This window comes from Dreissena polymorpha, chromosome 2 (assembly GCF_020536995.1).
Source record: "Dreissena polymorpha isolate Duluth1 chromosome 2, UMN_Dpol_1.0, whole genome shotgun sequence".
Lineage (NCBI taxonomy): Eukaryota > Metazoa > Mollusca > Bivalvia > Myida > Dreissenidae > Dreissena > Dreissena polymorpha.
In genome coordinates, this window is record NC_068356.1 from 76,260,931 (window position 1) to 76,288,122 (window position 27,192).

At 34.9% G+C, this 27,192-nt stretch overlaps 1 protein-coding gene across 6 annotated transcripts in view; it reads right to left on the reverse strand.

Annotated features, from left to right (window-relative positions):
* Window positions 1-27,192, reverse strand: part of LOC127867686 (atrial natriuretic peptide receptor 1-like) — a 740,759-nt gene that overhangs the window by 282,628 nt on the left and 430,939 nt on the right. Inside the window, exon 1 of one of the 6 annotated variants that reach the window (XM_052409010.1) lies at window positions 15,674-16,648. The exons of 4 other annotated variants lie outside the window; for them this stretch is intronic. In XM_052409010.1, the coding sequence (XP_052264970.1) occupies window positions 15,674-16,361 (688 nt within the window). In that variant the 5' untranslated portion in view covers window positions 16,362-16,648. Of the gene's footprint in view, window positions 1-8,330; window positions 8,474-15,673; window positions 16,649-27,192 lie in introns of those variants that run through there. One more of the 6 variants, XM_052409011.1, reaches the window with a different exon arrangement.

The window sequence follows — 27,192 nt, forward strand, 5'->3', positions numbered from 1 at the left end:
ATTTTGTAATAAGCAATCTTAAAACTTTAAAGAAATTATGAACTGTGGAAAATAATATCGAACTTGTAAGAACCCGATTGAAAAATGTGAAGCGAAAAGTGTTACCATCCGACGCATAGATCTGCTAATATGAACACTCCTTTCAGGTATTAAATTTTACTGTAAACGTGCGAATAAATTTATGTTAGGGAGTAATTCGCGCCAGTGAAAAGTAATCAACAACAACAACAATGCGAAAGAAAAATAATTTGTTATTATATGCACTGTTTGTATAGTTTCTATACCCACAGGCAGTTTTACAATTTTATACAAACATGTGCATGTAATAAAATAGAGAGCATGCAGACAATGTCCATTTTATGAGGCGCATCGTGTTTATGCATGACGTCTTTCATACAATTAACGCAGTGAATATACATTCATAGAACTTTGTTAACTCGATGATTCTCAATCATGCCAATTGTATTTATTTTTTTAGACGTGGGACATTCATTAATCCCACGCGAAACTAATTCGCTTTGATTTAAATCAAATTTAACGTCATGGTATTATAATAATATTAACGAAATCAGATTTTCAACACACGTTTAGTAGGAGCGGCGTCTCATCACGGTCTGCGCTGTTCGCTTAAAGGAATTTCTGTAAGAAATATTCTAAATATATAAATAAGTATACTAGAGATCCCTAATTTTGGAAATAAATTGATCCAATTTAGAAGGATGGGAGAGTCCACTAGGCATAAATGGATTAACATCGAGCTTTCGAATACAATATTATGATTGCCATGATCTTCCTCAAAGTATGTTATAATCTAGAAGTAAAATAATGATGATTCATATGCTTTTCCCCATTTTTTCCATAACAGGTCGTCAATATTGGCGCTTAACCTTTAATGTATGGATTACAGTATTTCAGGATGAACTGTTTAAATTAATTTAAATTCAATTTTACACATTTACACAGGACAACGTCCGCGTGAACATTAAAATTATACGCGAATTCAAGGATTTGGTTAATATAAGTGCAATATGCAAATCCTTTTAGCAGTCGTTCTATACAAAATAAATAAGGCAGAAAAAAAACGATAAAGCCTTTTGCACAGTGAACAGAGATAAGCAGTTAAAGTACAAACCGCAAAATGTAACTTACAAAATGCGGTAAGAAGAAGAGATTATGGGATTTTGTGTCGGAAATTCGCGCATTTGAGAGTTTTGAGTCGTCCGCTCGAGAATATTTCAAATGGCGGCCAACCATAAGTGTGTCTTATTGCTACGTTTTGGTCAACGCTTTAATATATTGACCAATACCACTTGAATACCAACCATGCGAAAGTAATCAAACACATTTAAAACTTACTAATTAACTTTATGTGCTCATTGCTTCTGCTGCTGCTGTTGCATATGATTACAAAGGTAATGATTATTACACAGTTTTCTAATATACTTAATTCCCGTCGGTATATAAAATTAGGACTTTTACAAAGAAATTACATTACAAAAGTGTAACGACTTCCGCGTAAATCGGGTTTATACAGCAATTATTCTTTACCACAATTTATAATAAGAAGTTTTTCTGGAAATATCATAAAACCGAGGTTTAATCTTTTATTCAGATACGGTCGGCTTTTTGATGTCGCAATTAGAGTCAGGGCGGGTTATTTTGAAACTGATTGCCGGAAATACTGGATTGATGTTGTGGAATTACGAGAGAGTCAAAGATTTGTTACGATCGGGTTTTCCTTAGAACTTCTACATTTGTTTCTACGAAGATGTTTTCTCCAGAGCAATTTATCTTGTATTCCTTAGCAGCTAAAATCATTGTAAGTACGCAGACTCAGTTATTTTTGAACAAAATTGTGTCTGTAATATATAACGAGAATGAATATCTATATAACAAAATATGTACATATTTATGGCACGTTCATTCAATGTGTTATAGATCATTCTACCAAGAACTGCGACTTGATTCTACAGACGAAGCAGGACCTTACGTGTGGATTATTCTGCGAAGAAATATAGCCAGAGACTTCTGTTGTAAATGCAGTTCCGGAAAGTCCCAGAACAAGTTTGTGCACGCTCTTATACTCGCAATTTAGAAAACATTTGACACACAAAGAAGTTATGCATGCAACACATTTAAGCTACACTAATAGTAAAATTGTTACATTTAAATTCTTAAATATGTGTCCGTTTCTCTTACTTTGGCATTAAAGTGCATTAACGATGACATTTTTTTTAAATACTTTTGAAATCACATCGATTACTTACCCATGTTCAACAATGAAGACATCATTTTGTATAGATTTTGGCGTGTTGACGCCGCGGGATTTGTGTGTTTTTTGCGGACACGGGCGACGTATTTATTAAAATAATTCCAATACTGTTAAGACGAATTATTATAAACCAGTCGTTACATCAAACTTTTTCGGGCAAGCGTTTCTATTGCTATAATATCCAACGGTTTGTAGTTGCAATGTTTGCTATCAAACTACTGTTAATCGCCCTCTTGGTGTCATCCCATCTCATCGGAAATACAAACCGTTGGCTATAACCGCAATAAACAACGCTTAACAAAAACACATTTCTTTTTTTTTCACAGGAATAGAGGCAGTGTTGGCAACGTAAGCATGATGAGGAGCAGCAGCAGTAAATACTAATAAAAAAACAACAGTAACAACAACATACCGGATAAAACACGAGTTTCCTTAGTCTTTCTAAACGACAATACACGTTATTACACAAACATCGATAACAATTATTGAGCAACAACAGCAACAACAACGAAATTCGAAGCAGCAGCATTAAATTAAATGTATACGTGCACTACCTCTGCCGAAACAACAACACAATAATAATGCTTTCTCGCCTGATCATAACGAAAGCAGTTCAAACACATTAAATATCTATGTTTATAAAAATAAACAAAATTAAATCGCCCAATATCCTAAGCCTCATTTAAATATGACTTCAGCATGGCTGGTCACGTTTGGCACATGTGTGAAATTGTGATTACGGTGACAAATCGCAAAGACAGCAGTAGATATAAGTCGTGTTCTGAGAAAACTGGGCTTAAATCATGTGCGTAAAGTGTAATACCAGATTTGCCTGTGCAGTCCGCACAGGCTAATCAGGGATGCCTGTGCAGTCCGCACAGGCTAATCAGGGATGACACTTTCCGCCTAAACTTGATTTTCGGTAAGGAGGGATTTCCTTGAAACTAATAAAAACATAAAAGCGTAAAGTGTCGTCCCTGAATAGTCTGTGCGGACTGCATATGTGTCTATGACACGTATATGCGGGTCTTTTAACCGACGATTGGAAATTGTCAAACTTTACAACTGTACCCAAAGGACAAGGATGTCGCAAATTATGTCACAAATAATTAAAAATTTCCCCGATGAATAATGGGATTTGTATAGGAAAATAACTTCAGCGGTTATACTTTTCTAGTTATAGTTTGAGTGACTTGACATACGTCAAAGACAGAGTCTGCGTCATCATCCATCCTCAACTCCTTTTAAAATCAAGAACACTGTTTAATTTATAGAAACACGCGTTTTTCGAACAATTTATACAATTCTTCGTCTGTCTTATCATGATTTTCTTCAAAGAAATGTAAAAAAAAATGCTATCGTATAGTGTAATGGTGTGTACTGTTGTTAAAAAGAACAGTGTAAATATTGAAGATCAGTCATATAATAAAAGTAAAACTCTGCACATAGTCAAACATAGTACTGCACACTAAAACTGTCATATTTTTGCAATGTGATATAATTTATAAACGTATTGTGTAAGCTAATGAACTTGTCTTGTTCTGTGAAAATTGGACAAAATGCATGTGCGTAAAGTGTCGTCCCAGATTAGCCTGTGTAGTCCGCACAGGCTAATCAGTAACGACACTTTCCGCTTTATTGTATTTTTTGTTTAAAGGAAGTCCCTTTTTACCGAATATCTAGTTTAAGCGGAAAGTGTCGTTCCTGATTAGCCTGTGCGGACTGCACAGGCTAATCTGGGATGACACTTTACGCACATGCATTAAGCCCAGTTTTCTCAGAACAAGACACAAATTGTCTTCCACACTAAGCCCCAAGTAATGCGACCGGTACTGTAACTTGATCACGATATGTAAAATATTGAATGAGTAACACAATGCACGCGCCATTGTCTCGCTAAGCATTATGTATGGGGATCTACTGACACGGTAAATCGGATAAAAGTCATTCGGATTACACAGGTGTCGCGGCAGAGAACAATCAATGTATAACAGGGAAATATTTTCACACAGAATTTGCCCATTTTAAAGAGACGTTTGCATGTAAGATTGCGGTTTAAAAAGTATATAGCATTACACTTATTAATTTGACACTTTATTTTTGATAAACAGAATATATTTATATCTAATAATATAATACGTACAAGTACAAAAATATGCTTATTTTTGTTCGGTGTAGAATGTATTTTATCGTTTCAAATATGTTTTTACTTGATGGCATGCAACGTTGATGTCGTTACATTTAAAAAAAGAATTGATGACATAATATGAATAAAATTTCTTGTACCACGAGCAATTATAAAGTCAATTACCCACAACAACACAATCGACATCGTTTTACGCGAACAACAACATAATCGACCAGTGTTTGTGCACACTTCTTGTTAAACGAAATAAGAGACTATTTCACATGAACACATCTTAAAAAAACAACAACAACAATAAAATTAAGAATTAAAAAAAAAGTTTAGCACGAAACAGTTAATAATCGTATATTGCAGAAGCGTCTTTTGATATACGCCAATAACTAAATCGACTTTTGCAGTGAGAGTAAAGTTATAACGGCAAGTTTAAAAATAAGTACAGCTTAAACTTTCAAGTTTCCAAAACAAGTTTCTTAACATGTCCATCCGCCCAAAATGGACAGGAATATATCAGTGTTTACCACAAACAATGCATGCTATGCATGCCTGTCGAATTTCCGACGAATGCCATTATGAATGGCTCATAAAAAATAGACAATGCAAATGAATCGGACTAAGAGCATTCAAGGGCGAAAATTAGTCAGAAAGTGGAAAGATAGCGGTTTTTATGCGTTGCCGTTGTCAGGAATTGTGGAAAGGCAGAAAGAAGCGTTAAATCTGTGCGACAGACAAGTCGGCGCTATTTTTATGCTGAATGGAGGATAGGCGACATTATAACTGGTTTAGAAAAATGGTCGGACAAGTAGACACTTGAATTAAAATTTGATTATTCATCATTATCGAAGACAAAATGTTAAATGTTTTTAGTTCCGGCAATTCATGCTTATAACTAATATGATTACATGCATTTGAATAATGTCAATATAAATCGTAGATTGCTGCTACTTGTTAAGCGTTATTTATACAACGCACACATTTACAATTCATATTCAATCAATACAAAATTCATTTTGAGGTCGGAAAAAACATTATTCTGCTTCCCTAAATCGGATTTATAATGAATCGATATAACTTCTTACATGTGCATGCGCGTGTTGAACATGCATGGGTAATGCATCGATTACACATGAGGGTTTATCATGATCATCAACAAATCTTACCGTGATATAATAGATAGGCAAACGAGCCCTTGGCCCCTACACCGTGTGCCCCTGGGGCCGTAGATTTTCTGAGACTGTGTCCCATACACAAGAGGTATTCGATGTTTTTATTTGGATCAAACAAAATATTACCCTAAATCTAAGCCAGAATTTTTTAAATATGTATTGGGAATGCATCACAAAAAGGCACAAAGAGATCTCTTCTTATCAATCGATCCAATATCATCACACGACCAATTATTCTAGTCGAATTAACACTGGAGCCAATCTGGCAAGGGATTAACATTTTATGCTGAGATATGGATACATTCTACGTTCACTTATAATCATATTTTAGACGAACACAGCAAGATCAGCTGTAGCATTATAAACAGAAGTAACAGTAAAAGTAACAGTAGCAGCAGGAAGTAAATGAAGTCATGATATATGTTTGACCTTATTGCCGGAAATACTTTATAGATGTTGTTAAATTGCGAGAGTGTTACGAACGGTATGCTACGGTCGTGTCTTTTCACGTGTGTCGCTACGGTACCGAGCACGTTATGGGCGGATTGGTGGTCTCGTGGAAACAAACTTGCATCATAAATCAGGGATCGAAAGTTTTATCCAACACTCAGTCCTTAACTGCTTACCATTATTTCGAATGTGACATTTGACTGATGTGCAGTTAATATGACATGCTCTACACCGGGGCGGGGGGGGGGGGAGGCGGGGGGGGGGGGGGGGGGCTGTGGGGGGGGGGAGGCGGGGGGCTGTGGGGGGGGCGGGGCCAAGTAAGCAGGAAACGGAGAATTGCCAATGGCAGCCATTAATATAAATCTTTATACTGCAACACGCGTGATCGAAAATAGATAGCGGCTTCTTACAGAGGTCAAACATGCAATTATATCTTAAAAGCCATTCCTCAGCTAGAGACTTACCAAGGTAAAAATTAGCACAAAACTAAGAAAACTTTACAAAAATGAATCCAATACATATAAATCGTTCCCGTTTTCTACTATCAGAATCACAGACCAGATTTGAACGAGGACCCACGGAATTGACCGAACATTTACGGCCTTACACGAACACACATGGATAATGCGTTGTTGTACGATTCAAGTGTTTTGTTCAGTTCGAAAAAAATACCCAATTTTTGTCGCTTTCAAGTTTGACATCTTCACCTGTTTACCTGTTTTTTTTCAACGTTAAGATTTGGTTCAATAGAATATCCGTATTCAATTTAAATACCTTCACAAGCATTTTGTATGATTTTATCTTTAATCCAATTAAGGAATATTCAAGTTTGTTAAATGATTCGTAAAAAAGCGTTAATATACACGTGTTTGTCATTCAAAAGATGTTAAAAGATGCTCTCAAAACTTATTAGCATACTTCAAAACAAGCATCCAGTACAAAAGACCATTTAAATGTTTTATATGACTTTAGCGACTTGATTGACAAATAGGTGTTGTGTTAAGGAAATCGAAATGTTTGTTTTATGGAAATTGTTGTAAAGGATACATTTTTTAGTATGCAATTAAAATAGAACCCCCAAAATGACGTTAATTCGTATATGCCATATTTGTCTTAGCTAGGAATTTCGAGTGGAAAAATCTACTTTACGTCGATACAAAAATGTCTATGTTAACACCATATAAAACATTAATAAAGTAAAACTTGGTGAATATTTCAGCAGGAGGTGAATCTTGTTAGGATTATTTACAGAAGGTTAGACGTACAACAAAAGGACCTTAGAAGCACAACGTAATCAACGAGAATTGTTACAGCTAGTATCCCCGCTTCGGAACGATCAATTCAAATTTATATCACAGCACTGGGTGTTAAAGTGACTTTAAGACAAGTCACTACCATGAATCATTAGTTTTGAATTAAATGCTCCAATTAATCAACAGATGTTGTATTAACTGCGTTATCGTACATTTAACACTCTTCCGTAGATGTATTGTTCATCTTTACTTTATTTTTGATACGCTAAAGTAAAATACAATAAGCATTGGTAGTATTTTGGTAACGACATTACTAAAAATAATCCGGAATTTTTAACAAAAAACATCAACAACAAAACACAAACCTATAAACAATCTTATAACACACATGGGCTCACTCCTTAGCTATTGTGTTTATATGCTCGTATACATGATTTGAGAACGTTTTGTTACGCAAAATTGTTATGTTCGTGAATGCGAAATAATATAAACATTATAAACCTATGTGAAGTTAAAACACATGGCTCAATACAACTTTAAGCTTTAAATCACTGATAATTATGCAAGAACAAAGTGGTAAAATATTATGAAGAGTCAAGTGAATGGACTATATCAAAGATTCTTAACATCAAACAATTCCGTGCCTAAGGTGGTCTGCATGCGAATGAATTTGATGATAATCAAACGAAATATGCATCCGCATGCTTGCAATTACCCACACCGCGCAGACATGTTGCTGGTGCAGTGCATTTCTCTCATCATGCACGTGCCGTCATCTCTACCACGTGATAATGATTTATTCAAATAATGATTTTACTACTTTGGACTTATATTTTCTAATTATTATACAATGGTGACATCGATACATGCTTACAATTAGTTAAGTACTGTAAACAACATCTGCAAACCGACATAAAGTCTCAAACCGATACACAAATTGGAACTATCAGAACTATGATGATATTTGGTAGCCGATAACCTAAAGATGAAGGGGTGGGGTGGTAGTGGTTTAAATGAGTTCCATTCATTACAACAGACATACTTACTTCTTGAGTTTAGCGACGCTTCCCGTAAAATGTTCTCAAAGTCATAGGTCGTCGGCTCAGACTCAACGAAAGACTTGTACCACATTTCTCTTTTATAAATGTGTTTGCTCTTTGACCAAATGGACTCCATCCTAAAGAAACACTGCGATAATTTATCCTTCCCCGATCGATCATCGTTGTATATCAGTCCGAATGTGGTCCAGTTAAAATTCCGCGTTATGTCCAAGAAAAGGTCGGTGGCTTTCGTGTTCGAGCCATGAACACGCGTTAAAAGCTTGTATTCGAACTTTTTATCAAAATCTGTCTCTAGCGCCCCGGCGCTTAAAACAGGGACGTTCCAGTGGGGGGTAAACCGAGCCACTGGGGCGATAGCAAACGCGCATACTGGCCCAAAGAAGACGTTGACATTTTGGCGCATGTAAAAGTCAATGGCCGCCAGAGGTCCAATAGTTTCTGAACACATGGAGTCATTGGTCAGGGCGATCAGACGGACGTTGGGAAGCAATCGTCTCGTCTGAATGGTTTCTATGGCGATATCTATGGCGGGTATCACGCGCTTGAGGCTCCACGCGTAGATTGTGTCCTCCGGGAGGATAACGCCCAGTTTCACGTCCAATGACATCACTTCCGATAATACGAAGACGCTCGTGGCGATGTACGTAATTCCGAATAAATCCATCGTTGCACGTATCTCGAATAATTGTGAGACCGTGTAGTATGTTACTGAATATCTAAACTCATATATATTACCTTAAACATCTGTTAAATACAGGTACGATATCACAAACAGTTTCTCATTTTTTCAAAAGTGCACATGCAAGCATAAACTTATCTCTTTTGATTCTTTACATCTTAGCCCTCACTATCATGTGGGTTATTTCACGTATCAATACTCGTTCATTGTTGACAGACTATTTGCCGTTCGCTTTTGTCATTAATACGCATGACATCTAAACTTGAAGACAAGTACTTTTATTTTTATATCGTTTGAATACGTTATTGCACACAACCGTTTTTCTGTCGATATTCATTTCAACACTGTCATTAAACGCTAATTTTGCATCCTCTTTTTCGATCAGTCTCTCATAGAGACATGAGAATATGTACGTATTAAAATCTATTGCAAGATCGATTATCATTTTAATATTGTTGCAAACATAGCTGTTCAGTTATATCATTTTTGTCAAAAGTTTCAACGTATAATCGTATTTTAATCTAGTGGTAAAAAAAACTATTTTATTAATCCACATACCGGTTAACTTTTTTATCTTAACTTGCAAAAAAATTATTGTGAGTCTGTCGTTAGACAAATACATTTTGTCCATGAATTAGTGCACCCTCTAAGCTTACAAAACACAAACCCTATGCACAAATAAAACACACACACATTGTGTATGTATCCTATTATTTGTGTAATAAAAGGCAATGTAAGCCTGCTTTTCTTTTTTGACAGACCGAAAAGAGGATGGATGCACAAGGCTATAACTGAACAAAAAAAAGCGTAGGGTTATTTTTATTAATTGTAATTTTTCTCTTTGATATCTATATATACATTCAGGAAGTTTTCTTTTGAAATGTTGTATAGTATTTGAGATATAGCCGTGAATGTTTCTGTATACAAACAACACATGGCAATAACTATTATTTAGGAAAGAGTAGAGTGGGTTTTCAGCTTATGCATGGTACATCTCCTCATGATAACCATGCCCCCATGAAGTTTAATGTTGGAACATAGTATCGTATTTGAGATATAGTTCTGAAAATTTACATCATTCAAAAACGGCACAGGAAAAAGTCTTTTAATCCATTTATGCCTAGCGTCTAGAAATAAGGCCTTGGCAAACAGCGTAGACCCAGATGAGACGCCGCATGATGCGCTGTTTGCTTAAAGGAATTTCTGTAAGAAATATTCTAAATATAGAAATAAATATACTAGACATTCCTAATTTTGGAAATAAATTGATCCAATTTAGAAGGATGGGAGAGTCCACTAGGCATAAATGGGTTAATATTATGGTTCTTGTTCGTGTTAATTCTACTCATTGACATCTATGCATCCATGAAGTTGTATAATGAAATCTTGTATCGTATGTGAGATATTGCCCTGAAAAAAGTTACATCGTACACAAGCATCAAAGAGGAATCACTTTTATGTTGTTAAAAGAAGGGTCAGTGATTTTGTGGAAAGTATCTAACCCTGTTCATATCTACACACCCATGAAGTTTCGTGTTGAAATATTTCAAAGTATCTGGGATATATCCCTGATAGGTACATCATACAAAAACAACACAGGTCAATGTCTCTTATTAAAGAAACTTTAGGGTTAAGATTCTTGTGCATGGCACTCTTCATATTTGATATTTATAACCAATTAAGTTCTATATTATATTCTTGAATAGTTTGTGAGATATAGCTAAGAATAGTTTGTGACAGACGAACAGACTGACGGGTGGAAGGACTAAAGGACTGACGGACGAACTACGCCAAAACTATAGATTTCACACGTTAAGGCTTCAATTTAGAATACATGTTATTCTTGTTGATAAAGTTAATTAACAAGAGCAATCAATCATAAGCCTCAAGACTAGATTACGTTTTTTGTGTATGATTTAACAAAACAATTTCTAGTTAAATGAATTGAATTAATATAATATATTCCTAACCAAAAATTAAGATCGAATACTATTTAAAAGATAGAGATTTCTATCACAAGTTCATTAATTTTGGTACATGTAAGTTAAAAAAACTTGTAAATGATGAAATCGTGACAGGACCGGATTTTATTATAAAAAAGCGATTCATCGTGATCTCAACTTAAACATTTATAGAGCCGCGTTCTGAGAAAACTGGGCTTAATGCATGTGCGTAAAGTGTCGTCACAGATTAGCCTGTGGAGTCCCCACAGGCTAATCAGGGACGACACTTTCCGCTTTTATGGTATTTTTAGTTTCAAGGAAGTCCCTCCTTACCGGAAATCAAGTTTAGGCGGAAAGTGTCGCCCCTGATGAGCCTGTGCGGACTGCACAGGCTAATTTGGGACGACACTTAACGCACAAGCATTAAGCCCAGTTTTCTCAGAACAATGCTCAATTATAAAAAAAAATGAATCAGTAGCGTTAAATGAGTCTAAATTCAACTTCTTGATTTTCCCAAATAATCACTTATCAAATATTAGCATCACAGCATACCAGTTTAGCCATGCATGTTTTGATGTAACAGATTCAAACTAAATATTTAAATGAAAAACATATACAATTTCTATATTTTTCAACACGTTCATATGAACTTCAAAATTATCCTTGTCACTTTGAAATCCACACGTGCTCTTTAAAAAAAATCATTCAACGTTACTTACATTTAAGTTAAAATGTCTTCAAACTTGTTCCTAAAACAGTTTTATATTTGGATAAAATAAATTGTTATTTGAAAAGAAATGCCTGCTCCTTTATAGCTTTTTTATCAACGTATGTAAAATCGGCCTATATTTTAACAATTAAATATTTCACAATTTCTTTCAAGAAAAACACTATAAACGTCTGAAACCCCAAAGCATACTATTTTAAGCTTCAATTATTTTTCAATTACTTCAATATTGTTTCACATTTCGGTTTCCAAATTCAGTTATATTATTTCTAATTTGCAATTAGAATCCATTTTTTTCAAATAAACATGCATTAAAAAAATTAAATGTCGTCATTGTATAATAGTGCAAAACATTATTGTGATAATGAACAATAATGCAAGTATCCCGTTTTGAAACACGGATCACCTTTTTGACACATCGCATTTGCTATGAAGCCTGTGATCAAATTTAGCTTTTGATATGCTTCAACGTAAAAGTATATCGATGTTTTACGTTTAATAAACATATTTCAATTTTGTATTTAAAATACGCATTCCAACAATGTGACAACGTTTTCATACAATGTTGCTGTATAATAGTAATGAGAAAGTCGCAAATAAGAGACAAATAATAATCTTGGGATGTGGTTATCGCGTTATCAGCACACAGTGAAACCAACAAAACTCTCTTCAGCAACGAAAGAGTGCTTCAACGCAAGATAAAGCTATATCGACCGGTCAGGTCCACAAAGTCTTAATTTAAACACCAAGTACATGACACCTTCATACATGGCACCCTCATCGTATTTTCAAAACCAGCTCTTTCACGATTATCCAATGAGATATTATACACATAGGTAAATGACAATCATCCTTATTTGTTCTGTTCTAAACGGCGCATATTAAGACACTCCAGAAACGAGTATATTTTTAAGTTTTAATTCCAATATTGTACATTTCCAATTTTTGAACGCTATTTTTTCATTAAAAAACGCACTGTACGCCATCCACATGTAAAAAACAACAACACCATTCACAACGTCGTCTCTAAATCCTAATCGAACTCGCGAGGTTGCACTCACGCACTACTCAGTGAATCTAGATTCTCCGTTCGATCTAAACTGTTGCGTTCCAGCTTGAATGCATTTGCTATTAAGCGCTTAAGTTGTTCAAATGTAGAGCAGCGTTCCTCAAGACCTGATCATAAATCTATGGCTTAAGAACATACCAAGGACATCAAAATGTCGTCAACGATATTAAAAATCCGTCTGAGCAAAAGTATGGACGTTAAAGACACTATATCACAAGGTAAAACAGAATGTCGTTTTATTTATTGCCAATGTTACCTTGCTACGAAATATGTCCGCAAAATGCTGATATTTGTGTGCAGATGGAATCGGAAATGTGAAATTTTATGAGGAATGAGAAACAACTACAACAACACCTACAACAGCACCAAAACAGTTAAATCAGGATCGAAGTTTTATCATAGCACACTTTATTCATGATAAATGATTATAACTAACAAATGACACCTCACATTGCGAAAAATGGGGACACAAAAAACTATTAATATTAAACGTGCTGCTAGTACTGTGTTCGAAACAAAGTGTCGATGTACATGTGTTTTGCCATTCTCAAAATAGTATACCTTATTCTCATAGTATCAGCCCTCGTCATAGTATCGTGACTTAAACGTTAAACCCTAAAAAAAACCGGAACGATACAGCTTTTTTTTATTTTTGGAATTTTAATTTATTTAATGGTAACCGATGACTATTGCGATGATTTCCGGTGTAAAGTGGACAGAAGGTCATGTTTATTCATGATGCTATGATTTTTAAATTACGTTAACACACAATTATGTGAAATTGTTTATGGATTAATAGTAGCTTTATCAAATGTTGTATATGCCGCTTATTTTCGAAGAAAATGTAAACATATTTTAAGAAGAACGTGAGCAAGAGCTTTGTTTTACCAAAGATACTTTTTTAAGAACAATCACATGTGCATAGTAACAAACCTTAGCAACCAATCAGAAGAGCCGCTATTTTGAGAAGCATTGTACATGATACAGATTACTACAGGGAACTATGTCATGCCAGTATTTTTTTAAACGGCGATTTAAATGCAGTTTTCGTTGTTATGTTCAAGAATACGCATTTGACTATAGATTTACGCATAACACATGCGTGTTTTTGTATTTGTTTACGTCTAAAATTCGTATGATAAAAAAGCCCACATAAAGTTGGCTTTACCGACTTGATTGACAAATATATGTTGTGTAAAGGTATGAGAATGTTTGTTTTATAGAGAGTGGTGAAAAGGACATGTTTCGTGCAATATTATGGACAAAGTACTCGTCGATTACAAGTTTATGTTTAAATGTTATTCATGTATAACTTTGAATTGACGAATTGACAATAATCATTACATCAATAAAACTATTCCTCGGTAGAGATTGACAAAATAAAACTCATGCGAATCATGCAGCAAGAGGTCAACGATATTATCAGTCGAATGCCCTTTATTTACGGCAAGTTAGATACACGACAATAAGACCTGACACCCACTAATAAATAAAACTTCTCCTCTTAGCAAAAAACGTGTTAAGACGGAAAGTGTAATTCCTGATTAGCCCGTGCGGACTGCACAGGCTTATCTGGGAAAGCTGTGAACCGACGCATATGGATTTAAAGCCATGTTCAAAGAGTACGGCTCATATATAAGGAACTGCATACAGTGTTTTATCCAATGCTCCGATTACAGCCAAACACCTTGAAATGAAATACATGTAAATCAATACATGTAGATGCAATTTGAAAGAGTGCAAAATTGTCATTAATTTAAAACCGAAAGTAGGATTTCTATACGTATATGTCCATTCGGCAAACGCCATTATTTTTAAGTTTTAAAGCGCAAAAAGACGGATTTCTACCTTGTAACCACCAGATATATTTTAATGGCATAGGAAAAATTAAATCTATAGCCTAGTTAGCTAGTAATTTATTATTTTTCAAACGGTACCGCTTTTAAAACCGACAGTAGGATTTTAGACGTATACATCCATTTCAACAAACGCGATTATTTTTAAGTTTTAAAGCGTAAAAAAGACGGATTTCTACATTGTAACCACCAGATATATTCTAATTGGCCTAGATAAAATATGTATCTTATTTATACTTAAATTTACAATGCCAAATAAGTTGTGTGCCTTTAATGAAAAGACGAATACTGTTTTGTTGGTTGTTGTGCATCTAAACGTACGCTTTGTTAGCTAAAGAATAGTACAGTCACTGTAAGTGATAATTTAGTCACGAAGCGTCGCATATTATCAGACATATTTAACAACATAAAAATCGTATAATACTTAAGCTATTATACTTATAAACTCGTATATTTAAGTTAATTTAAGACCATGTTTATTTTCACAAAATTGTATTCTCAGTCAACGAGTCATAAACGGTTTATCACTGAAACACACGGTCCAATAAAACTTTAAGGTATAAATCAGCTAAGAAGATATGACTGAAAACAGAGAGCGGTGCAAACGTTATTAACATTAAAGACTGTTTACTGTAATCAGATTATTAACATAATAACTATTCAATGCCCAATGTAATCTAAATGCGACCGAGTTTGATACAAATCACGCGAAATATGTAACCGCCTGCAAATAAATAACACCATGAGACAGATTTCTGATTTCTTAAATCGAACACTTGCGGGCATCTCAAACCATGCGAAGAAGATCTACTTAAATATTGGTTTTATTGTTCATGTGTTATTTCAGTTCTTTGTAAATTATTTTACAATTGTGCTTCATATTTATGGTAAAAAGATGAACATTTCTGTATACAATATTTGTAGACCGACAACCATTCACAGAAAGTTTCAAACAACTAAGAACTTCTCGTACTTGAAAGACAATTGTAACGTTTACCTATAGCGAGAAGAGAGTGACTGAAATGAGCTTCGTTCATTATCACCAAAAACTTACTTCTTGAGTTTAGCGACGCTTCCCGTAAAATCTTTTCAAAGTCGTAGGTCGTCGGCTCGACCTCGTCAAAAGACCTGTACCACGTTTCTTTCTTGTACATTGCTTGGATCTTGAAGAAAATGGGCTCCATCCGGAAGTAGCAGAGCGATTTGTCCTTCCCCGATCGGTTATCGTTGTATATCAGTCCTAACGTTGTCCAGTTGAAGTTCTGCGCTATGTCTAAGAAGAAGTCAGCGGCGTTCGAGTTCGAGCCATGGACACGCGTTAACAGCTTGAATTCGGTCTTGTTATCAAACGCTGCCACTAGTGCGCCGGCGCTCAAAACCGGTACATTCCAGTAGGGGCTGAACCGCGCGACGGGGGCGATAGCGTACGCGCATACGGGCCCAAAGAAGACGTTGACATTATGATGCATGTATAAGTCAATGGCCCGCAGGGGGCCAATAGTTTCTGAACACATGGAGTCATTTGTAAGTGCGATCAGACGGACGTTGGGAAGCAATCGTCTCGTCTGAATGGATTCTATGGCAATATCTATTGCGGGAATCACGCGCTTGAGGCTCCACTCGTAGATCGTGTCTTCGGGCAGAATCACGCCCAGTTTAACGTCCAATGAAGCAACTTCCGGAAGTACCGAGATGCACGTGGCTATGAACGTAATTCCAAATAAATCCATCGTTGTGGGCATCTCGACTATTGAATTTCTAAACTCCAATTTTTTACTTCAAACAATCCGATGTATACGTGTCACAAAACAGCTCCTCATTTTTTTATGAAATCAACAATCGCACGATTAAGTGTAAAATTCATCTCAGGAGAAACATGAAATCATAACGTACAGTATTATTTTGGTCATTTCACGTTATATACTCGTTAATTGTTGAAACAATATTTGCCGTTCGTTTTTACATTAAAATGAATTTCTTTTAAACGTGCAGACGTGTACATTTTATTTTTATATCGTTTGACTACATAATTGCACACCACCTTTTTGCGGTCTCTGCTTATTTAAACACTGTGACATAAAACGATAATTTAACGTTCTCTTTTTTCGACCAGTCTCTAAAAGAATCATGAACCTTTTTTCATATTTAAAACCTGTACAATATAATTACTTTAAAAGTATCCCCCCATAGCTGTCCAGTGATATGAAATTTTATTAATAGCAGTAACGTATACACGTATTTAATTCTAATTTTAAAAGTCAAACCACTATTTTATTAATAAATTTAATTTAAAAAGTAAAACCACTATTTTATTATTAAATCTAGACTATTAACTTTATTGACCAAACGATGAACAACGAAATCTGGCGTTAAACCGGGATGTTGTTATATTGTTTAATGAAAATAAGTTCACACGTGAAGACTTCAATTTTAGAATGACAATTATTCCTGTTGACTTCGTTGAGTATTTAGACTCAAGATATGAATATAGTTTTATATCATTTTCAAAAACAATTAAAAAATCAATGAACTCAAAAAAGTTGTCAAACAAGTAATCAGACATTGAGATCGAAAGCTATGGGTAAAAAATAACGCCAGAGATAAATCACCTAAGACGAAGTTAATAAACTTTGGTACATGCATGTAAAAAGCGTTTTAATGATAAGATCTCGACAGGACCGGATTAAAATGAAACATGATTCGTCGTAATCTCTACTACCGAATATATAAAAATATGGATCACAAACGGGAAATACGACTAAATGCCTCTTCACGCCCCCTCCCCCTAAAAATGATGTATTAACGCATGTATGTCTAGCGTCTAGAAAAAAGGCCTTGGCAAACAGCGTAGACCCTGATGAGACGCCGCATGATGGCGTCTCATCAGGGTCTGCGCTGTTTGCTTGAAGGAATTTCTGTAAGAAATATTCTAAATATTAAAATAAATATACTAGACATCCAAAACTTTGGAAATAAATTGATCAAATTTAGAAGGATGGGAAAGTCCACTAGGCATAACTGGGTTAAATATTAGCATTACGGTATACCAGAAAGTTGAACCATACAATGTTTAATATAACAAATCCATGTTAAGTTATTATGTAAACAAAATAAAAAATGATTTGATCAACGCGTTCGTATAAAAGTCAAAATTATGTAGTATTCGTTCCAATTAAGAGATAAAATTTGAGTCAAGTGTATACAATAATTTAGCTTACTTCAGTTTGAAATCCAAGCTCTTTTTCGAAAAAAATAATCATGTTAGTGTTGACGTTACTAGTATTAAAGTTAAATTGACTTTAAATTGATCCCGAAAACAATCCTGTGTTAAAATACAGTCGCTCCCCTCGACAATGTTAATGCGTATTTGAAAGCAAGTCTCTTCTGTTTTATAGCTTTTTGATCCACGTATGTAAATTAGGTCTCTATTTTTACAATACAAGGCCGACACAATTTCTTTCAAGAAGAACACTTTAAGACGGTCCGAAACCGCGTAGCTTACTAGTTTTATCATAAAATGTGCATTTAATTGTCTTTTTTTTCACTTTTTGGTTTTCTGATACTTCTGGAAACGGTTTTGATTTAATTTATGCATTTTAAAATTAATACTTTAATCTTTCATTTCTAATTTAAAAGTAGCGGGAATAAAAATTAACATTGGACATTAAATCTGCATGTATTTAAACGTTAAATGTTGTCGTAATACATTTGTCCCTAACGATGTACTTCATACACGTAAAAATACTACTATATTCCATTTTATCACATTTTTTGTGAAGGCTTCACTTAAATTTTACGTTTTATGTTCATATCAACGGTCCAACAATGTTAAAGATAGTCATTAGAAGATGTTTCTGTTTTATCATAATGAATACAATTATCAATAAAGACAACGAACACATTTGAAATTTGATTATCTCGTTACTTGTTGGCATAGGAACAAACAAAAACGGAGCGTTTTTGCTATAGCAAAGAAACGCAACATAATAACACGTATAACGCAGATGAAAACTATACTGACAGTGAAGTTCCACACTCTAAAGTTAGATCCCAAGTACACGAAACACATTATAAATGGCATAACCTTTAATTGTTGTTACAATCACGTATTTCGCGTTTTTCAATGAAACCCAACATCCGATGAAATGCCAATCTTCATGAAACATACACATCATAATTATTTCTATGAAATTTAGAATAAGTATGAGTATGTGGACCTGTATATTTTCTCATCTTGTTCATACAAATGGCATGATAATTTGACCAATTTATAATGTTTATATAAGGCGTTTTATTTATGTAAAATATACACAATATACTGTGTATCTAATTGCAAGTGAATACTTGATAACGTTCTCCATTAGATTTAACTGGCATGTAAACAATTTAGATAATGCGATAGTAAGTTTATTTGAGATAGTAATAACACTTTCTAAAAAGCTTTTGAATCGCACATGAAATTGAAAACGTCCAAAGCAAAAAAACTAACAACAACATTGAAAAAACGTATGCTGCTGTATTATGCATACATTCAAGCAAAATAAGAATAGACAAGCATTGAACGGCCAATAACTTTTGTTTAAGTTAGTCTAAAAGATTCACTTTCTGCAGTTACACAATTAAAATTAATTATGTTGATTTTTATCTTTAAAATAAAGTGAAACGCTATACAAAGCCCCCTTTTTAAGGCCAAACGACTTTCCGACACTAACAAAGAAGTACCGGTAAATCAAAGTCAAGAATTTTAAAATTAATTGAAATTTTAACGAACACTCAATAAATTACAAAACGTTATATGGTATGACTCGCTTATACTGTCTCATTGTACTCTGCCTCGTTTTGTTGACTTTGAGCCTTAATGTGGCACTTTTACCAACTATGTATCTATTATAGACTCTCTGTACAAAATCCTTCAAACAATACACTGATACAACAAATGAGTCGCGTCCTGCAAAAATGGGGTTTCCTGCTATATGCGGCCAGCGTAGCTCCCGATTAGCCTGCCTAATATCGCTGTCTGATAAGGAGCTACCATGTCCCCTTTAACCCATTTATACCTAGTGGACTCTCCCATCCTTTTAAATTGGAGCAATTTATTTCCAAAATAAGGGATGTCTAGTATATTTATTTCTATATTTAGAATATTTCTTACAGAAATTCCTTTAAGCAAACAGCGCAGACCCAGATGAGACGCCGCAACATGCGGCGTATCATCTGGGTCTGCGCTGTTTGCCAATGCCTTTTCTCTAAACGCTAGGCATAAATGGGTTAATGGAACAGTAATGTAACGGAATGTTTCGTGGTGTCGTAAGCAGGCAGTTTGCTCCAGACCAGACTGAGCGAATGCGCAGGCTCGTCCGGAACTACGCTGACCGCATATTGCATAGTAGACACAGTTTTGCATTACGCAGCTCAAATATTTTCTAAAACAATTCATACAAACTTGTGGCAGCATTTTACTACGAATTTCATAAACGCCGATTTCGTGTTACTGTTTTTGATGAATATAGAAGAAAACTAGTTTCACGTAAATCCATGAGAATTTTTGTATTCACGGATTGCGAATATTGACGTTACTTGAACACAGCTTTATCAGAGGCCATACAGGCAAGAACTTAAAATTCTGGCTCGGCATGATAATCGTATTTTCATACATTATAAATTATATTAATATGATTGTACTAATTTGAACAAATATATGTAATAAAAGATACAAATTTGATTTGAATTAATGTACAATAATGTGATTCCTCGGTCAAAACTCTAATTCCAGTATTTAAACTGGATATATTTGATTTGAATTTTATACTAGTAAACACGGTTTATTTTCTATGTACTTGGAAATTTGATTTCAGATAAAATGATGAATTATATGTTTTATAAAATAAAAATTATATACGAAATGTAATTTGGCATTCAATATCATCCACACACAAAATAACAAATGATACTGTGATAGGTACCCCCGGTAGAGCTGATCAGATGTTATGAGAAACACGATTTAATTTGATTACCATCGTACGCGAGTTTAAATATTCGGAACTTCGGTATGTTTAATGCATTAGGACCTGCGGTTTAAATTCAAATAACACTTGAGTAATGCTTCGATAAAAAAATGTGAGCAAAAATAAATTCCTAACAAAGTGTCCTTCACACCTAATTGAGATACAAACCCTATGTAGTACCGGTAAAACTCGGAATCCATAAACACGCTTTGCTTTCAACAATGTTGGTTATATTGAACATTCTAAATTATACAACTGTTTAAAATATTAATTGTTAAATTTCAGCTAAATTAAGTATTCCTTTATTATTGTTTTTAAAGCATATTTTAACACACTTCAGAAACAAGAATAAAACAATTTTTTATTCCAATATTTTGTATATTTCAATCACACTTCTTTTCAATTTTTGAACACTTTTTTGCAACTAAATCTCTTTCAACTCCATCCACATGTAAAAACCTCAATTCACAACACCGGCTCTAAATCTTAATCGAACTCGCGCGGTTACTCTCACACACTACTCATGTTCATCTAGATTCGCCGTTCGATCCGAAATGTATCGTACCAGCTTGAGTGCATTCGATATTAAGCGCTTTAGTTGTTCAATTGTAGAGCAGCGTTTCTCAAGACCCGGTCATAAATCTATGGCTTAAGAACATAGCAAGGACATCAAAATGTCATCAAGCGATTGCGAATATCGGTCTCAGCAAAAGTATGGACATTAAAGACACTATATAACACAGGAAAACAGAATGTTGTTTAATAATGCAACGTGGACGGTTTCTGGCTGCGGAATATGTGAGCAAAATTCAGGATTGTTTTAAAGCAAAAACATTCAATAACCTTAATGCCCGTCTGGCTCCCCTACGCAGCCTTATCTTAACCCTTACAGCGAGCAAACAAGTTTATGAAAAGTAATTTTGTCTAAGTTTTATTTTTATTTTTTTTTAAACCATCGTAAAGCGCATTTGACATGTAGATACCACTTTAAGGAACGCATCATCGTGAGTTCAAATCTATGAGTCGCGTTCTGAAAAAACTGGTCATAATGCATGTGCGCAAAGTGTCGTTCCAGAGTCCGCACAGGCTAATCAGGTACGACACTTTTCGCTTTTATGACATTTTTCGTCTAAATGAAGTCTCTTCTTCGCAAAAATACAATTAAGACGGAAAGTGTCGTCCCTGATTAGCCTGTGCGGACTGCAGAGGCTAATCTGGGACGACACTTTACACAAAAGCATTATGCCCAGTTTTCTCAGAACGCGACTCATATAATGCATGCCTTGCACGAGGTATCAATATTTCGTTATTAAAAATGCGCAAATGCTCGAACAACAGCACCAACAACACTCAACAACAGCACCAACAACACTCAACAACAGCAAGACCGGTCAAATCTGAATCGTAATTTAAACACAGCAAACTCATTTTTATAATAATTGTTTACAACTACCGGTACATCAAATGAGCATTCGTATTGAGACGATGGGAACGTAAATCAAACGCACATACACACACGCGCACATAAAACCCGCGCTCTGAGAGAACCGTACGCTATGCGTGTGCGTTAAGTGTCGCCCCACATTAGCCTGTGTAGTAACCACATTCTAATCAAAGACGGCATTTTCCGCTGAGACTGGACTTGTGGTTAGAAAAAAAAACTTCCTTAAAAAGTAAATTTCAATAAGAGCGGAACGTGCCGTTCCTGATTAGCATGTGCGGATCGAACAGGCTAATCCATGAAGACATTTTTTTAACATACATCAAGCCTAGTCTTCACAAAGACAGGAGGCTCATTTAATTATAAAAGTTACATGAACAGAATATATGATGTATCCAAAATTCTAATTGGGGGTCGCGCGTTTCGATCCTGATTCTTGCCAAAAGTTCTAATTAAGTGTCAGCAAATATAACTATTTCTATCCAGATAACACCCACCACCATCAGTCGCATAAAACCTATCGCGTTAAAGTCTCTATAACGCTCAAAATCAACGAACATTTCGTAAAGCATTTCGTAAAATAAAGTTAATACCTAAACAATCAGTGTTCCTTATAGCAGTAGCCACAATTTCAACGCTAGATGTGGTATGATTACATATATTTTTTAGATACAAAATGCTCGTTTTTATTTATTTGTGACCACAATAAATTCCATGTTAATTTCCTGCGAATATTTCTATTGATACAAAACACAAACACTGAAATGGTACCATGTTAAAACAATAATAAAAACGAGCATTTTGTATCCTCAAACATCCATTTTACCAGACCACATCTGGCGTTGAAATTTCGACAATGGCCATAAGGAACAATGGTTTTTAATTGATTATCTTTATTTTACGAAATATTGTACGAAATTTTCGTTGATTTTGATAGTGATGTTACTTTAAAAGAAGTTAACCGAAATTGTTGACTCTAAACTTCATACGGTCAAAGAGAGATCGTGGCAATTATGAGAAATATTGTTTATTTTATGCTAGTAAAGATTTGCACCAATCAGTACGAATACGTGAATGCCGTACCAGTTTTATTTTGCCGTTAATTTAATACAAAAATACGGCGACATTGTTAACGCACACTTATGACCGGCCCATACTTACATAAAGTTTTATGGTTTATTAATATGTTCGCAATATATTCAGAAGAAATTTGCAATTCCTTATCGGCGAACAAGAACTGTCAGTCGTAATCCAAAACATCAAAACACAATGGGCAACAAATAATGAGCGGCAAATCCCCCCTGCTCAAACCAATTACCGACCAGCTAGAATCAATCGCTAATTATTGGCTTTTCAGCATTTCCGCTAATAATGTCATTAGTTTTCGCGACTTTCCGTAATGGTAAAATTGTGGTTATTGATTGACACCGACTCACAAGCAATCTCGCAATATTTGCAAGGCATAAGCGATCAGGAAAGAAACGTATGGTTTAATTTATCCCTTAATTGCACACTGGCGTGTGAACTATAAGCGTGTGCTGTGATATTTAACGACCTGAAGAACTGTCGCTAAGTGCACGCTTTAGTTTGACAATAGGATCCAGTGCAGTATATGCTATTATGCTGTAGTCGATATTATTGTGTTTATTTCTACAAAATGCACGCTTTCAAACTATGTTTAAAGGATGAGAAAATACAAATGAAGATACAATATCTTCAAAAGCAAGTCTATCAAATAAAACAACAATGTTACTACAGAATAGCTGTCAGCAAAAAACAAACACAGACAGAAACATATTCATATTACATATTGCGTATGATAATTAATTTGCACCAAATAAAATGGGGCTTGTTCTGAGAAAAATGGGCATAATGCATGTGCGTAAAGTGTCATTTCAGATTAGCCTGTGCAGTCCGCACAGGCTAATCAGGGACGACACTTTCCATCTAAACTTGATTTTCGGTGAGGAGGGACTTCCTTGAAACTAATAAAAACATAAAAGCGGAAAGTGTCGTCCCTGAAAAGGCTAATCTGGGACGACACTTTACGCACATGCATGAAGCCCAGTTTTCTAAGAACGCGGCTCAAATAATAATTAAACGCTTACAGGTAGATTATTTAATAGCTTGCAACGCTGTTCACTACGCACTTCATTTGCAAAGAGCATAATAGAGTAGTATAATGGATCCCTTTTTGTCGATTTTACGACACAGATTGAGTACATCGTAACCATTCCATTATATAAAAGATATTTTCGGATATGAGATCAACTCAATAAGTTTCGATCCAAGTTTAAGATGGTTGAAACCTGTATAACTAATTCAGGACTCAATATTTTTTAATGAATTAATAATAAGTAATAAACAACTTTTCTTCATTGGTAACTATCGAAACTACATCGAAATTCACACGTTTTTGTGACAATAAATGTCATTAAAAATATAAATTAATATGTTTAAGATTATACCTGAAAATAATACTAAACATTTACGAGGAGTTAATTTCCTTCGCTAGTTTTGTCCATCAAGAATAATCAAATGCATGCACGTCAACTTACACGTCCTCGTTTTGGAGATGGTTTATTATACACACACCCCATTTACAAACAACAATAAAGCAAATAAATATAACAAATGAAAACCTAACTATTGCATTCAGTTTTTCAATATATATTAAGTAACTTAAATGGGTATTTCGTTTAATTTCCAAGTTAGTTTTGTCGAAAAGTTACTTACTCCTGCAGTTTCACTGAAAATATTCCGGAATGTAATGGCTCTGTTGGATAACTCGTGTCTTTCGTGCGAAAAGAACGCACAAAAGACAATGAACGATAATTGCGCTCAATTTTCTAACATATTATTGGTGGAATATTTTGTTATTTCGCTTGATGCCGATTTTATCATGTCAGCACGGTTGATTTAGTGAATAATTTGTCAACAGCGAATAATCGACATGCTGTTACAGCAATTAACAAATGGAGTCGCAGTATGAAACACAATTAAATGCCGTGGCAAAAACGAGAAGTTCCCGCGCAATCACTTAATCAGATTTGACCGTAATATTTAATATAAACGAAACAATGGTCTTTTACAAGAAAACAAAGTTCATTAGATTCACCCGAGTCGGTTTAAAGGGATCTTTTCACGCTTTGGTAAATTGACAAAATTGAAAAAAGTTGTTTCAGATTCGCAAATTTTCGTTTTAGTTATGATATTTGTGAGGAAACAGTAAAACTGAACATTTACCATGGTCTAATAGAGCCATTATATGCATCTTTTGACGATTTTAAAACCTAAAAATTATAAAGCGTTGCAACGCGAAACGATTGAATAATTTGGAGAGTTCTGTTTTTGTCGTTAAATTTTGTGAAACTACGAAGATTGCTTATATAAGGTATAAAATACGTTCAGCATGAGTACTCGGCGGAATAGCTCAGTAGGCTAAAGCGTTTTTACTTCAGGACTCTGGCAGGACTCCAGGGGTCACTGGTTCGAAACCTGGTCCGGGCAATGTTCTTTTCCTTTTTTTAATTTTATTCTTGATTTTTTACTGGAGCTTTTACGATCCAATGTTTACATTTATCGATATAAAGCATTTAATGAATAAGTTAAAAAATGCCAAAATCTGTGAAAAGGCCCCTTTAAGTGATAAAACCCGCACTCAAGTGACAATAGCGTTGAAGTGTATGCCATCGTAGGTTATTCATTTAAGTGTTTTTCACATATGTTATGATAAAAGCGGTGTAATGTTCAAATACAATTCATGTTGTTCTTTCTTATTCTGATGATCGTGATGTAGTAGTTGTTGTTGATGCTGCTGTTGTTGATGTAGTGGTTACTGTTGCTAGTGCTTAATGCCAAGAATGTCCCCAAATATGAATTTCGGTAATAGCAACAGTTTTGATCTTCTCTGAACTCCACGGAATCGATCTCTTTCGTTGTTACGACCCTTTTAATACAAATGCAATTAAATGCTGTGTAATGACTATACACATATTAAAGGGGAATATATTCCTTAAGGCTTCCTTACGGGGTGACATTAAAACTGTTTTTAATCGCTTAAATCGAAAGCCAAAAGATACTTAAGAAACTTAAGTCAATTTTCAAGGTAGAACTAGTTTTTGGTGCCAGGTAGATATAGGGACAGAATGGAAACAGCATGTTTAGTAATATATGATATTTATTTATAATGAACAGTTCATTTTAAAATTTGCGAAATACTCGTATGGGTTACGTTTTTCATCCCGTCGAAACTGTTTGTAGTCGAAATTCTAGACTGAACTATTGAGTCAAACAGGCAATATTTACTTCAGAAGGCATTTGGCGGTAGTTTATACGTCACAGTTAATGCATATAACGCGGATTGATACAGACTAAAGAAGTCAGACACGCGATTTATTTGTCTGACGTGAGGTTCCTGTTTTAATTCCACAGAAGAGGCATTCTTTGTATTTAAGTTTTAAGCAAATATATCCGAAGTCAGCATTGCATTCTCTCAAGTTTTAACCAAAAAATGTGATATTTGCTAGGAATGTTCTATAAAGCATATTAAAGGGACCTTTTCAGAGATGTTGGCATGTATTTAAGTTTGTAATGAAATGCTTTATATTGGTACATGCATATGCAAATAAAAGCTCCAGTTAAAAACCAGAATAAAGTTAAAGGAAGTAAAAAACTAACCCTCAACTGGGCTCGAACCACTGACCCTGGAGTAATGTTTAACGCTTAGACCACTCGGCCATCCGTGATCATACAATTAATGATGTATACTTTATATAAGCAATCCCCCTCGTATTGGCACACAATATAACGACAAACATATGTTTATATATGAGGTTTATGAGAATGCACATTGACCCATTTTTGCCTAGCGTATAGAAAAAAGGCCTTGGCAAACAGCGTAGACCCAGATGAGACGCCGCATGATGCGGCGTCTCATCTGGGTCTGCGCTGTTTTCCAGCACGAAAACTGGTTTGTACCAGTATTATATATTGTATATGTATTGAACAATTGGGCGAGCGAAGCCAGCGAAAATATCAGCATATATCACGCTGGGTATGCGGATACTTCGATAACAGATGGCACTTCGATACCAGATAACAACAAAAGCCACGCGCGAGAGGTGT